This window comes from Heterodontus francisci, chromosome 38 (genome assembly GCF_036365525.1).
Source record: "Heterodontus francisci isolate sHetFra1 chromosome 38, sHetFra1.hap1, whole genome shotgun sequence".
Classification (NCBI taxonomy): domain Eukaryota; kingdom Metazoa; phylum Chordata; class Chondrichthyes; order Heterodontiformes; family Heterodontidae; genus Heterodontus; species Heterodontus francisci.
This window is the reverse complement of record NC_090408.1, coordinates 44761865-44778493: the sequence shown is the minus strand read 5'-3', so window position 1 is coordinate 44778493 and position 16629 is coordinate 44761865. Positions and strand designations below refer to the sequence as shown.

General features: G+C 43.3%; 1 protein-coding gene across 2 annotated transcripts in view; it reads right to left on the bottom strand.

Moving 5' to 3' along the window:
• LOC137352602 (long-chain fatty acid transport protein 2-like) overlaps positions 1-16629 on the bottom strand; it is a 60110-nt gene that overhangs the window by 876 nt on the left and 42605 nt on the right. The window contains exons 8-10 of one of the 2 annotated variants that reach the window (XM_068018305.1): positions 7511-7608; positions 5206-5336; positions 4089-4309 (exon numbers count right to left, since the gene is read on the bottom strand). In XM_068018305.1, coding sequence (XP_067874406.1) covers positions 4133-4309; positions 5206-5336; positions 7511-7608 — 406 coding nt within the window. In that variant the 3' untranslated portion in view covers positions 4089-4132. Of the gene's footprint in view, positions 1-434; positions 4310-5205; positions 5337-7510; positions 7609-16629 lie in introns of those variants that run through there. The other variant, XM_068018304.1, reaches the window with a different exon arrangement.

Here is a 16629-nt window from a genome sequence, read left to right as displayed (position 1 = left end):
AGAGAACAAAGGGGAAGGTGTTTGATAGGGCAGGAGAGATTAAATAACAAAGCTGTCCTGGGACAAAGGCAAAGACAGTGTTAATGCTTGTGGTGAAAGATAAAGCATTAGTCCAGAGAGAGTATTTTAATAGAATAATGAGCAGCTCTGACTGCATGAAAAACAGGCACAAGATTTTAAAAACCTTTTAAAAAAGGCCAGACAGAATGTGAATAGCAGCACCTGATCTTTTGATAGGCTCTCTGCAGTCTTACAGACTGAACATTGAGTTCAATAACTTCAGAGCATAACTGGCCTTTTTAAAAATATTTCCAGCACTTTTTGTTTTTATTGCAGATTTTCAAGTTCTGCAGTATTTTGCTTTTATCCTAAATTAAATAAGGTTTACAGGACATGGGAACATCCGACTGATCCAAAGTAGAAAGGCAGTTACATTTCACAGTTTCAAAGTCCTTTATTTTCTTTAATGATATCCTCTAAATTCCTATTTACATCACATTCTTATCTTGTACAGAAATATCAGTTGCAATTATTACAAAAGTTTATTTTCAGCTTGTGACCCAGGCAATTCCTATAGGTTCTGTAATATGTGCCCATTCCAAATACAGCTTTGAATTACAATGGGTTAACTACTGAGGGTCGATCATGATCAACTAGTTAATGGATTTAATATCGTTGGTTAATTGGCGATGGCCTCAAAGTTCTTATTCTGCCACCAAATGTACAGCATTTGTGATTCCCTTTCATTTTACCTATTTCCCAGGATTTTGCTTCCAAAGCATATGGTGAGAACTGTCCATCAAAACATTTTTTCTGAGAGTCCAATTTATTTTATGCCCCCAGAATACATTTATAACATTAAGGCAGAGATTATAACACTGGCATGCAAACAGTAAGCGGGTAGTAAGAGGTGGAGTGGGGCTTTTTAGGGACAAAAAGGGTAATATATGCTTAGAGACACAGGGCAAGGCTAATATACTTAATGAGTGCTTTGTATCGGTGTTTACTAAGGAAGAGGAATCTGGCAAAATATCGGTAGAAGGGGAGAGAGTAGAGGCAATGGATAGGGTAAAAATTGAGATTGAGGAAGTACTGGAAAGGCCGGCTATGCTTAGGGTAGATAAGTCACCTGATCCAGGTGGCTTGCATCCCAGGTTGCTAAAGGAAGTGGGGATGGAGATAGTGGAAAGGCGTGCCATAATCTTCCAATCTTCCCTGGATACGGGGGAGGTGCCAGAGGATTGGAGAGTGGCAAATGTGACACCTATATTCAAGAAGGGGTGTAAGAACAGTCCTCGCAACTACAGGCCAATTAGTTTAACATCAGTGGTGGGTAAGGTTTTAGACACAATAAAAAATCACCCATTTGGAGAGGTTTGAGTTAATTAAGGAGACCCAGCACGGATTTGTAAAAGGCAGATCATGCTTGAATAATCTAATTGAATTTTTTGAATAAGTAACAGAGAAGGTTGATGAAGGGAATGCAGTGGATGTTGTTTATATGGATTTTAAGAAAGCATTTGATAAAGTAGCACATAAATGGCTGGTTAATAAAATAGAATCTCATGGAATTAGGAGGGTCAGTGTCCAATTGGATAAAGAATTGGTTTAAGGACAGAAAACAGTGAGTCGTAGTAAATGGTTGTTTTTCAGACTGGAGGATGGTAGACAGTGGTGTTCCCCAAGGGTCAGTGCTGGGACCACTGCTTTTTGTTGCTATATATAAATGACTCGGATCTTGGAATACAGAATAGAATTTCAAAATTTGCCGATGACACCAAACTTGGAGGTGCAGCAAACAGTGAGGATGATATGAACTGTCTGCAACAGGATATAGATAGGCTAGCAGGATGGGCAGAGAGGTGGCAGAGGGAATTTAATATTGACAAATGTGAGGTGCTGCCTTTTGGCAGAAGGAATAGGGAGAGGCAATACATACTTAATGGCACAGTTCTAAAGAGTGTACAGGAACAGAGGGACCTGGGGGTGAATAAGCATAGATCTTTGAAGGTGGCAGGACATACTGAGAGAGAGGTTAGCAAAGCAGATGGGATCTTGGGCTTCATAAATAGAGGCATTGGGTAAAAAAACGGGGAAGTTATGCTGAACCTTTATAAAGCTCTGGTTAGGCCCCAACTGGAGGATTGTAGCCAGTTCTGGTCACCATGCTTTAGGAACGATATGAGGGTCTTGGAGAGGGTACAGAGGAGATTTACCTGAATGATTCCAGGGATGGGGGATTTTAGTTACAAGGGTAGTTTGGAAAAGCTGGGTTTGTTCTCTTTACAACAAAGGAGATTGAGGGGAGATTTGATGAGGTGTACACGATTATGATAGTTTTAGATAAGTTAGACAAGGAAAAACTGTTCCCGTTAACAAATGGTACAAGGACTAGGGAACACAGATTGAAGTTTTGGGCAGAGATGCAGGGGGAATGTGAGGAAGCAATTTTGCACAGTGGGTGGTAATGACCTGGAACTCACTGCCCACAGAGTGGTGGAAGTGGAGATGATCAATGACTTCAAGAGGAAGTTGGATGGTCACCTGAGAGAAATAGACTTGCAGGGCTACAGGGATCGAGTGGGACTGACTGAATAGCCCCATGGAGACTTGATGGACTGAATGGCCTCCTTCTGTACTGTAAATGACAACCATTTAAAAGGGAACTGGATAAGTATTTGAAAAGAAGGAAAATGAAAGGCTAGGGAAATAGAGAGCTCTCGGTGAAGGGACAGCACCAGTACAGTGCAGTGTGAAGCTGACAGGTGTGATTTTTTAAAAAACCGGTCTGGTTGAATAGAAGCCACCAATGGGACATTTCTCATCCCTCACATATTGCTGACCCCTGGCGAGGCTGAGGAATGGCCCGGGTACAGTTTACATCCGTGGGCCAGATGGAAACCTTTGGCGGGCTGGATCCTGCCTGCAGGCCGTATCTTGGACAATGCAGATCTAAACTCTGGACTGCTTTATGTCTTCCTGGTTTTATACTTTATGTATGGCGGGCAGCCATAAAGACGGGGCTAAAGTGTGGCGAGTTGAAGAGACTTAGTAGTTGGCAGGAAAAAAGACAGAGGCGTAAGGGGAGAGCCAACTGTGTAACAGCCCCGACAAACAAATTTTTCTGCAGCACCTGTGGAAGAGCCTGTCACTCCAGAATTGGCCTTTATAGCCACTCCAGGCGCTGCTTCACAAACCACTGACCACCTCCAGGCGCTTACCCATTGTCTCTCGAGATAGGAGGCCAAAGAAGAAGAACTTCTCTAACTAAAACTGCAAGCACAGCAGTTATATAGCTTGTTTACATCTGTACTGTACACTCATTTTAGTATGTTAATGAACTGCATGGTATCCACGACTAATCTCCATTCCTCCAGTGTTGAAAGGATCACCTCTATCCTAACTATTTAGCATTTTATCCACACAATTGCCTGAGATAAAACTTCCCCAAACAAGTCAATGAGGTTGTGTTTTGCCAAAGGCAACAGCTCCCAGAATTAACCAGTAATTTCTTGACTTGACAAAGAGACAGAGACCGATAAAGAGAGTAAGAGACAAAGAGAGAGAGAGACAGACAAAGAGAGGGAGAGACAAAGAGAGAGAGAGAGAGAGACAAAGAGAGAGAGACACACACACAGAGAGACACACACAAAGACAAAGAGAGAGTGACAGAGAGACAAACAGAGAGAGACAGACAGACACAGAGAGACAAAGGGAGAAAGACACAAAGAGAGAGAGAGAGCGACAGAAACTCACAGACACAAAGAGATAGACACATGGAGAGAAAGGGAGAGACACACATGCGTGGACAGTGAGACAGAAACATACAACGACATAGATAGATAGAGAGACACAGACAAAGAGAGACACTCACCCAGAAAGAGACCAGGTAATGATTTTAAGCCAACAATCTTGTAATGTATTGACAGTAATAAATCCCTGGATCATTGTATTTACATCCCAATCTCCGATCACCATGTAGGGAAGAATCAACAAGGGAATGGTTTGCACCTTCACTGCACCTTCAGAACTCAAAGGCTTTATAAACAAAACACTGAAACTAAAAGAAAATCTCCCAAACAACTCACTTCTACAACTGCTGCTCAAAGCATTAGCAGGCCCAGGACAGGCATCACAGTTTGATCTGCTTTGAAATGATGGAGTTGTAGATTTCGTGATCCATTTTGATGTACATCCTTTTCTGGTCATCGAGGAAGAAGAGTGAGTCTTGGACAGTTGTTGGGTTAAAACCGTCCTTCACCAACATGACTTTATAATATTTAAAGGTTCCTGTAGTTTCTATCCTTGTCTGAAAGAAAAGGATTGGTTACTTACACTCAGTGCCTGCTCACTGCTCCTTTTTCATTGAATTTGTCTCTTTTCACTCTGCTCTCTCTGAATCCTGATAGATTCCAGCACAGGCAGTGTGAATAGAGCCTCCATCTCCACTTCCAGGAGGGAAGCAAGCAACACAGTACCTCCATCAGCACAGCTGGGATTAGAAACTTGGTTGGGGGTGCAGGTAGTGGTAGGGTGGAGGGAATGGGATGGCGGGTGGTGCAGGTGCAGGATGGGTGGGGTGTGGGTGGAGTGGAAGGAAGGGGAAGGCGGGTGGTGTGGGTGCAGGATGGGTGGGGTGTGGGTGGAGGGTGAGTGCAGGGCGGGTGGAGTGCGGGTGGAGGGCTGGTGGAGTGCGGGTGGAGGGCGGGTGGAGGGCGGGTGGAGGGTGGGTGGGAGGAGGGGTTTAGACCAAAGTGAATTTTACTTTAGCAATGCAGATAGACAGGGCAGCAAATCACCTTGCCATGGCAACCATCAGGCTCTATATTTTCAGATAGTGTATGAAATAATGATTGATAAATAAAGAATAGACACTGGGAGGAAGGTACAAGCCAGTGATACTGCGGAAAGGCCTAGATGGGGGGTAGAAAACTTTAGAATTTGATAATGATCCCAATAGAACTGAAGTCACATGGTTTGTCCTCGCTGTCTGCTTGTTTATGTTTAATCTTCTCCGTTTATTACAGGAATGGATTTACTGTAACTCCACTTCACACAGTCAGTGTCTCATCCCATTGCTGAACAGAGTCACTGAAAGGCCTGAGTGAGGCACTGACTGAGGACACTCCAACTCTGATAAATATATAACATACATTTGGCCCACAGAAAGAGATCAATGTTTTTATGAAGTTTTTCAGGACCAACCTGTTCCCTCAGAAAGCGTGGGCGAGCGTACTTTGGGAGGTGAGCTGTCACATGTTCATACAGCCGTGATCCATGCCAGGCTTTTCCGCTGCACAGCTGAATGGCAGCCATTCCAACTCTACCTTCATAACCTGAAAGATAAATAATCCAATGTGAATGTTTGTTATTAGAATTTAGCTGAAGAAAGAGGCTGAAGGAGTTATTCAAAAAAAGTTCAGGTTATTTACATTCTACTCTCGGTGCAAATACAGCCCAATATGATCATTTTACAATTAGATACTGGTTACAATGAATGGCCCACAGTGAGAGAGCGCGATTTCTTCACTTCTCCTTCACGGCTGATATAAATCCCTAAGGTCACCTTGTGTAACATTGACAAAACACATTAGGTAAAAGAGAACGGGCACTCAGTAACATGCATTTATAGAGTACTTGCAAACACAGTAAAATATCCCAAGGTACTTTATATATTAATGAGAAAAGAAAGAGCTGTAGAATGAGTTTTCTGACCAAGAACTGACGGCTTAATCAAACAGCTGGGTTTTAAGAAGGCATTTCCTGGTAGAGAGAGTAGAGATTGGGAGAGGTTCAGGAAGGGTAGTCGAGATAGCTGGGCTACAATAACTGAAAGTTCGTCCAACAACAATAGGATGAGGGGGCAGGGTAAACATATAACAACAACTTGCATTTATATAGCAGCTTTAACATAGTACAATGTTCCAAAGCACTTCACAGGAGTGTAGTCAGTCAAAGATTGACTCCACGTAAAAGAAGGAGACATTAGGACAGGTGATTAAAAGCCTGGTCAAAGAGGTAGCTTTTAGGGAATATCTCAAAACAGAGGAGCGGAGAGATTTGGAAGGGAATTCAGAGCTTAGAGCCCAGGCAGCTGAAGGGACGGCCACCAATGGTGAAGTGAAGGAAATTGGAAATGCACAACGGCCAGGATTTACCGTCAGTGGTTCTGGGCAGAGACTGGCCTCAGAGGGAGTGCAGGGTCAATTTACTAGATGGATACCTGTTTGCCGACAGTTAGGTTCCAGGGAGAGATTACACAAATAGCACATGGCAATAGGTGAATGGGACTTAGTGTGACTCAGGTTACGGACAGCAGAGTTTTGGAAGAGCTCAAATTTACGGAGGGTGTAAGATGGAGGCTGGTCGGCAGAGCAGAGCAATGGGATAGTCACATCTGAAGGTACCAAAGGTGTGGTTGAGGGTTTCAGCAGCAGCTGAGCTGAGGCATGGGCATAAATGGGCCATGTTAGGAAGGTGGAAATAGACGCTTGAGATCTTAGTGATGGAGAGGATTTTGGGTCAGAAGCTCAAACAGAATAACAAGACTGTGATTAGTCTGAAACAGTGGCTAGGGAGGGGGAATGGAATCTGTGGATCCGGTGGAGTTTGTTGGGGGGGGGAGTAGAAACTGAAGGCAATGACTTCCATCTTCCCAATGCTTCATTGGAGGAAATTTCAACTCAGCCAGTATTCTCAATCTCAGAGGAGCAGTTTGACAGAGACAGTGGATAATTTGAAAGAGATGGTGAGGAGATACAGCAAAGGGTCTTCAGCGTGCGTGTGAAAACTGACTGTGTTTTCAGATGAGGGGCAGCATATAGTTAGGAAATAGGAGAGGGCGGAGGATAGGTCCTTGGGGGGTGGGGGGTGGTGGGCACCAGAGATAATGGTGTGAGAGTGGGAAGAGAAGCCATTGCAGGTGATTCTCTGACTACCACTGGATAGTTAGGAATGGAAGCAGATGAGGAATGTTCCACCCAGCTGGACAATGGAGAGGTGTTGGAGGAGGATGGTGCAGTCAACTAAGAACATAAGAAAGTAGGAGCAGGAGTAGGCCATTCAGCCCATCGAGCCTGCTCCTCCATTCAGTACGAGCTCCTGCCTCAATTCCACTTTCCTGCCCACTCCTCATATCCACTGATTCCCTGAGAGATCAAGTCTGTCTACATCAGCCTTAAATATTCAACTCTGTCAAAGACAGGTCAAGAAGGATGAGGAGGGATCATTTCCCTTTGTACAGTCACAGGATGTCAGCTGTGACTTTGATAAAAGCTGTTTCACTATGTGACTGCAGCAGGAAACCTGATTGGAGGGATTCAAACACGGAATTCCGGGAAAGATGGACACGGGTTTGGGAGGTGACAACATGTTCAAGGACTTTGGAGAGGAAAGGGAGGTTGGAGATAAAATGTTGGTTTGTCAGGACAGAGTGGTCAAGGGTTGATTGTTTTGAGGAGCAGATGATTCTAGATGATTCTAGCTGTATATTACACAGCATGACTCATACCTGGAACAGTCACTCCATATACACAAGCGTCTTGAACAAAATCCAGCATTGACAGAGTATCAGCCACCTCAGTGGTGGAAACATTCTCCCCTTTCCATCTAAAAATAAAGACCAATTATTTAAAACAAGCACAGAGATTTAAAATATTTTGATTCACAGACTCAAGTAAGTTACTTTCATCCAGTGTGCAGCACTGACTAGACAGCTTCAAACATCACTGACTAGACAGCTTTAAACATCACTGACTAGACAGCTTTAAACATCACTGACTAGACAGCTTCAAACATCACTGACTAGACAGCTTTAAACATCACTGACTAGACAGCTTTAAACATCACTGACTAGACAGCTTTAAACATCACTGACTAGACAGCTTTAAACATCACTGACTAGACAGCTTTAAACATCACTGACTAGACAGCTTTAAACATCACTGACTAGACAGCTTCAAACATCACTGACTAGACAGCTTCAAACATCACTGACTAGACAGTTTCAAACATCACTGACCAGACAGCTTCAAACATCACTGACCAGACAGCTTTAAACATCACTGACCAGACAGCTTTAAACATCACTGACTAGACAGCTTCAAACATCACTGACTAGACAGCTTTAAACATCACTGACTAGACAGCTTTAAACATCACTGACTAGACAGCTTTAAACATCACTGACTAGACAGCTTCAAACATCATTGAACAGACAGCTTCAAACATCACTGACTAGACAGCTTCAAACATCACTGACTAGACAGCTTCAATCATCACTGACTAGACAGCTTTAAACATCACTGACTAGACAGCTCCAAACATCACTGACTAGACAGCTTCAAACATCACTGACTAGACAGCTTCAATCATCACTGACTAGACAGCTTTAAACATCACTGACTAGACAGCTTCAAACATCACTGACTAGACAGCTTTAAACATCACTGACTAGACAGCTTCAAACATCACTGACCAGACAGCTTTAAACATCACTGACTAGACAGCTTTAAACATCACTGACTAGACAGCTTCAATCATCACTGACTAGACAGCTTTAAACATCACTGACTAGACAGCTTCAAACATCACTGACTAGACAGCTTTAAACATCACTGACTAGACAGCTTCAAACATCACTGACCAGACAGCTTTAAACATCACTGACTAGACAGCTTTAAACATCACTGACTAGACAGCTTCAATCATCACTGACTAGACAGCTTTAAACATCACTGACTAGACAGCTTCAAACATCACTGACTAGACAGCTTTAAACATCACTGACTAGACAGCTTCAAACATCACTGACCAGACAGCTTCAAACATCACTGACCAGACAGCTTTAAACATCACTGACTAGACAGCTTTAAACATCACTGACTAGACAGCTCCAAACATCACTGACTAGACAGCTTCAAACATCACTGACTAGACAGCTTTAAACATCACTGACTAGACAGCTCCAAACATCACTGACTAGACAGCTTTAAACATCACTGACTAGACAGCTTTAAACAACACTGACTAGACAGCTTTAAACATCACTGACTAGACAGCTTCAAACATCATTGAACAGACAGCTTCAAACATCACTGACTAGACAGCTTCAAACATCACTGACTAGACAGCTTCAATCATCACTGACTAGACAGCTTCAAACATCACTGACTAGACAGCTTTAAACATCACTGACTAGACAGCTCCAAACATCACTGACTAGACAGCTTCAAACATCACTGACTAGACAGCTTTAAACACCACTGACTAGACAGCTCCAAACATCACTGACTAGACAGCTTTAAACATCACTGACTAGACAGCTCCAAACATCACTGACTAGACAGCTTCAAACATCACTGACTAGACAGCTTTAAACATCACTGACTAGACAGCTTCAATCATCACTGACCAGACAGCTTTAAACATCACTGACTAGACAGCTTTAAACATCACTGACTAGACAGCTTTAAACATCACTGACTAGACAGCTTCAAACATCACTGACCAGACAGCTTCAAACATCACTGACTAGACAGCTTTAAACATCACTGACTAGACAGCTTTAAACATCACTGACTAGACAGTTTCAAACATCACTGACTAGACAGCTTCAATCATCACTGACTAGACAGCTTCAAACATCACTGACTAGACAGCTTCAAACATCACTGACTAGACAGCTTTAAACATCACTGACTAGACAGCTTTAAACATCACTGACTAGACAGCTTTAAACATCACTGACTAGACAGTTTCAAACATCACTGACCAGACAGCTTTAAACATCACTGACTAGACAGCTTCAAACATCACTGACTAGACAGCTTTAAACATCACTGACTAGACAGCTTCAAACATCACTGACCAGACAGCTTCAAACATCACTGACCAGACAGCTTCAAACATCACTGACCAGACAGCTTTAAACATCACTGACCAGACAGCTTCAAACATCACTGACCAGACAGCTTCAAACATCACTGACCAGACAGCTTCAAACATCACTGACCAGACAGCTTTAAACATCACTGACTAGACAGCTTTAAACATCACTGACTAGACAGCTTCAAACATCACTGACTAGACAGCTTCAAACATCACTGACTAGACAGCTTCAAACATCACTGACTAGACAGCTTCAAACATCACTGACTAGACAGCTTCAAACATCACTGACTAGACAGCTTCAAACATCACTGACTAGACAGCTTTAAACATCACTGACCAGACAGCTTTAAACATCACTGACCAGACAGCTTCAAACATCACTGACCAGACAGCTTCAAACATCACTGACTAGACAGCTTCAAACATCATTGAACAGACAGCTTCAAACATCACTGACTAGACAGCTTTAAACATCACTGACTAGACAGCTCCAAACATCACTGACTAGACAGCTTCAAACATCACTGACTAGACAGCTTTAAACATCACTGACTAGACAGCTCCAAACATCACTGACTAGACAGCTTCAAACATCACTGACTAGACAGCTTTAAACATCACTGACTAGACAGCTTCAAACATCACTGACTAGACAGCTTTAAACATCACTGACCAGACAGCTTTAAACATCACTGACTAGACAGCTTTAAACATCACTGACTAGACAGTTTCAAACATCACTGACCAGACAGCTTTAAACATCACTGACTAGACAGCTTCAAACATCACTGACTAGACAGCTTTAAACATCACTGACTAGACAGCTTCAAACATCACTGACCAGACAGCTTCAAACATCACTGACCAGACAGCTTCAAACATCACTGACCAGACAGCTTTAAACATCACTGACCAGACAGCTTCAAACATCACTGACCAGACAGCTTTAAACATCACTGACCAGACAGCTTTAAACATCACTGACCAGACAGCTTTAAACATCACTGACTAGACAGCTTTAAACATCACTGACTAGACAGCTCCAAACATCACTGACTAGACAGCTTCAAACATCACTGACTAGACAGCTTCAAACATCACTGACCAGACAGCTTCAAACATCACTGACTAGACAGCTTTAAACATCACTGACTAGACAGCTTCAAACATCACTGACTAGACAGCTTTAAACATCACTGACCAGACAGCTTCAAACATCACTGACCAGACAGCTTCAAACATCACTGACCAGACAGCTCCAAACATCACTGACTAGACAGCTTTAAACATCACTGACTAGACAGCTTTAAATATCACTGACTAGACAGCTCCAAACATCACTGACTAGACAGCTTCAAACATCACTGACAAGACAGCTTCAATCATCACTGACTAGACAGCTCCAAACATCACTGACTAGACAGCTTTAAACATCACTGACTAGACAGCTCCAAACATCAATGACTAGACAGCTTTAAACATCACTGACTAGACAGCTTCAAACATCACTGACTAGACAGCTTCAAACATCACTGACTAGACAGCTTCAAACATCACTGACCAGACAGCTTCAAACATCACTGACTAGACAGCTTCAAACATCACTGACTAGACAGCTTCAATCATCACTGACTAGACAGCATTAAACATCACTGACTAGACAGCTTCAAACATCACTGACTAGACAGCTTTAAACATCACTGACTAGACAGCTTCAAACATCACTGACTAGACAGCTTTAAACATCACTGACTAGACAGCTTTAAACATCACTGACTAGACAGCTTTAAACATCACTGACTAGACAGCTTCAAACATCACTGACTAGACAGCTTCAAACATCATTGAACAGACAGCTTCAAACATCACTGACTAGACAGCTTTAAACATCACTGACTAGACAGCTCCAAACATCACTGACTAGACAGCTTCAAACATCACTGACTAGACAGCTTTAAACATCACTGACTAGACAGCTCCAAACATCACTGACTAGACAGCTTTAAACATCACTGACTAGACAGCTTTAAACATCACTGACTAGACAGCTTTAAACATCACTGACTAGACAGCTTTAAACATCACTGACTAGACAGCTTCAATCATCACTGACTAGACAGCTTTAAACATCACTGACTAGACAGCTTCAAACATCACTGACTAGACAGCTTTAAACATCACTGACTAGACAGCTTCAAACATCACTGACTAGACAGCTTTAAACATCACTGACTAGACAGCTTTAAACATCACTGACTAGACAGCTTTAAACATCACTGACTAGACAGCTTTAAACATCACTGACTAGACAGCTTTAAACATCACTGACTAGACAGCTTTAAACATCACTGACTAGACAGCTTTAAACATCACTGACTAGACAGCTTCAATCATCACTGACTAGACAGCTTTAAACATCACTGACTAGACAGCTTCAAACATCACTGACTAGACAGCTTTAAACATCACTGACTAGACAGCTTTAAACATCACTGACTAGACAGCTTTAAACATCACTGACTAGACAGCTTTAAACATCACTGACTAGACAGCTTTAAACATCACTGACTAGACAGCTTTAAACATCACTGACTAGACAGCTTCAATCATCACTGACTAGACAGCTTTAAACATCACTGACTAGACAGCTTCAAACATCACTGACTAGACAGCTTTAAACATCACTGACTAGACAGCTTTAAACATCACTGACTAGACAGCTTTAAACATCACTGACTAGACAGCTTTAAACATCACTGACTAGACAGCTTCAATCATCACTGACTAGACAGCTTTAAACATCACTGACTGGACAGCTTCAATCATCACTGACTAGACAGCTTTAAACATCACTGACTAGACAGCTTCAAACATCACTGACTAGACAGCTTCAATCATCACTGACTAGACAGCTTCAAACATCACTGACTAGACAGCTTTAAACATCACTGACTAGACAGCTTTAAACATCACTGACTAGACAGCTTCAAACATCACTGACTAGACAGCGTCAATCATCACTGACTAGACAGCTTCAAACATCACTGACTAGACAGCTTCAAACATCACTGACCAGACAGCGTCAATCATCACTGACTAGACAGCTTTAAACATCACTGACTAGACAGCTTTAAACATCACTGACTAGACAGCTTTAAACATCACTGACTAGACAGCTTTAAACATCACTGACCAGACAGCTTCAAACATCACTGACTAGACAGCTTCAAACATCACTGACTAGACAGCTTTAAACATCACTGACTAGACAGCCTTATGCAGACTGCTCTTTGCAAGGGCTGAGACCGGCTGAATGATGCCCTCTCCAAAGGTCAGTGTTACCAGGGGTAATAAAACAGTTCCATTCTGTCCTTTGTACGCAGTCAGGTGAAGCCCCCACGTAGATCCATCATCTAGAACATAAATAGGAGCAGCAGTAGGCCATTCGGCCCCTCAAACCTGCCCCACAATTTAATAAGATCATGGCTGATCTGCCCCAGACCTCAACTCCTCTTTCGTGCCAGCTCCTCATAGCCCTCAACTCCTGGATGTTTCAAAAATCTATCTACCTCCTCAAAATACGTTCAGTGATCTAGCCTTCACAACTCTCTGGGGTAGAGAATTCCAGACATTCACTACCCTCTGAGAGAAGAAATTCCTTCGCATCTCAGTTTTAAATAGAGTCAGCACAGAAACAGGCCCTTCGGCCCATCGTGTCTGTGCCGGCCATCAAGTACCCAACTATTCTAATCCCATTTTCCAGCACTTGGCCCGTAGCCTTGTATGCTATGGCATTTCAAGTGCTCATCTAAATACTTCTTAAATGTTGTGAGGGTTCCTGCCTCCACCACCTCTTCAGGCAGGGTGTTCCAGATTCCAACCACACTCTGGATGAAAAAATCCTTCTTCAAATCCCCTCTAAACCTCCTGCCCCTTACCCTAAATCTATGCCCCCTGGTTATTGACCCCTCCGCTAAGGGAAAAAGTTTCTTCCTCTCTAACCTATCAATGCCCCTCATAATCTTGTATACCTCAATCAGGTCCCCCCTCAGCCTTCTCTGCTCTAAGGTAAACAACCCTAGCCTTTTCAGTCTCTCTTCATAGCTGAAATGCTCCAGCCCAAGCAACATCCTGGTGAATCTCCTCTGCACCCTCTCCAGTGCAATCACATCCTTCCTATAGTGTGGCGACCAGAACTGTACACAGTACTCCAGCTGTGGCCTAACTAGCGTTTTATACAGCCCCATCATAACCTCCCTGCTCTTATATTCTATGCCTCAGCTAATAAATAATCCCATATGTCTTCCTAACCACCTTATCTATCTGTGCTGCTGCCTTCAGTGATCGATGGACAAGTACACCAAGGTCCCTCTGACCCTCTGTACGTCCAAAGGTCCTACCATCCATTGTATATTCCCTTGCCTTGTTAGTCCTCCCAAAATACATCACCTCACACTTCTCAGGATTAAATTCCATTTGCCACTGCTCTGCCCATCTTACCAGACGATCTATATCGTCCTGTAATCTAAGGCTTTCCTCCTCACTATTTACGACACCAATTTTCGTGTCATCTGTGAACTTACTTTTCATACCTCCTATATTCACGTCTAAATCATTAATGTACACTGCAAACAGCAAGGACCCCAGCATCGATCCCTGTGGTACACCACTGGTCACAGGCTTCCAATCACAAAACCAACCCTCGACCATCACCCTCTGCCTCCTGCCACTAAGCCAATTTGCCAAATTGCCCTGGATCCCATGGGCTCTTACCTTCTTAACCAATCTCCCATGCGGGACCTTATCAAAAGCCTTACTGAAGTCCATGTAGACTACATCAACCGCTTGACCCTCGTCTACACATCTAGTCACCTCCTCGAAAAATTCAATCAAATTTGTTAGACATGATCTCCCCCTGACAAAGCCATGTTGACTATCCCTGATTAATCGCTGCCTCTCCAAGTGGAGATTAATCCTGTCCCTCAGAATTTCTTCCAATATTTTCCCGACCACTGATGTTCGACTCACTGGCCTGTAATTACCTGGTTTATCCCTGCTACCCTTCTTCAATAATGGTACCACATTCGCTGTCCTCCAGTCCCTCTGGTACCCCTCCTGTGGCCAGAGAGGATTTGAAACTTTGTGTCAGAGCCCCTGCTATCTCCTCCCTTGCCTTACCTAACAGCCTGAGATCCATCTCATCTGGGCCTGGGGATTTATCCATTTTTAAGCCTGCTAAAACAGCTAATACTTCCTCCCTTTCAATGTTAATATGTTCAAGTATATCACAATCCCCCTCCCTGATCTCTACACCTACATCGTCCTTCTCCATAGTGAACACAGATGGAAAGTAATCATTTAAGACCTCACCTATGTGCTCCAGCACCACCCACAGATTGCCACTTTGGTCCCTAATGGCCCCCTACTCTTTCCCTGGTTATCATCTTGTCCTTAATATACTTATAAAACACCTTGGCATTTTCCTTTATCTTGCCTGCCAGTGTTTTTTCATGTCCCCTCTTCACTCTCCTAATTACTTTAAGTACCCCCCTACACTTTCTATACTTCTCTAGGGCCACCGCTGTTTTCAGCGCTCTGTATCTGCCATAAGCCTCTTTTGTTTTCTGATCCATTCCTCTATATCCCTCGACATCCAGGGTTCCTGGACTTGTTGGTTCTACCCTTCACCTTAACGGGTACTTGTTGGCTCTGAACTCTCACTATTTCCTCTTTCAATGACTCCCACTGGTCTGATGTAGACTTTCCTACAAGTAGCTGCTCCCAGTCCACTTTGGCCAGATTCTGTTTTATCATATTGAAATCTGCCTTCCCCCAATTCAGTATCTTTATTTCCGGTCTGTCTTTGTCCTTTTCCATAACTACCTTAAATCTTACAGAGTTATGGTCACTATCCCCGAAATGAACCCCCACTGACACTTCTACCACTTTTCCAGCTTCATTCCCTAGGATTAGGTCCAGTACCACCCCTTCTGTTAGGACTTGCTACATACTGGCTCAAAAAGCTCTCCTGTATGCATTTTAAGAATTCCACCCCCTTTAAGCCTTTTACACTAAGGCTATACCAGTTGATATTGGGAAAGTTGAAATCCCCGACTATTATTACCCTATTATTTTTACACCTCTCTGAGATTTGCCTACATATCTGCTCCTCTATCTCTCCCTGAGAGTTTGGAGGCCTGTAGTACACTCCCAGCCAAGTGATTGCCCCCTTTTTGAGTGTCCCCTTATTCTGTAACTATGTCCCTGGTGCCAGGATCCGGAATGTCACTGAACGGCTGCAGGGCATCCTGAAGGGGGAGGGTGATAAGGCAGATGTCATGGTACATGTTGGTACCAATGACATAGGTAGAAAGAGGGATGAGGTCTTGCATCAAGAATTCAGGGAGTTAGGCAGTAGACTAAAAAGCAGGATCTCTCGGGTTGTAATCTCTGGATTACTCCCAGTGCCACATGCTAGCGAGTATAGAAATAGGAGAATAGCACAGATGAATGCGTGGCTTAAGAGTTGGTGCAGGAGGGAGGGTTTTATATTCCTGGACCACTGGGACCGTTTCTGGGGAAGGTGGGACCTGTACAAGCGGGACGGTCTACATCTGAACCAGAGGGGGACTAACATCCTTGCTGGCGGGTTTGCTAGTGCTGTTGGGAGGAGTTTAAACTAATTTGGCAGGGGGAGGGGACGCAGACTCCGAGCAGAATAGGGACACAGCGAAACAC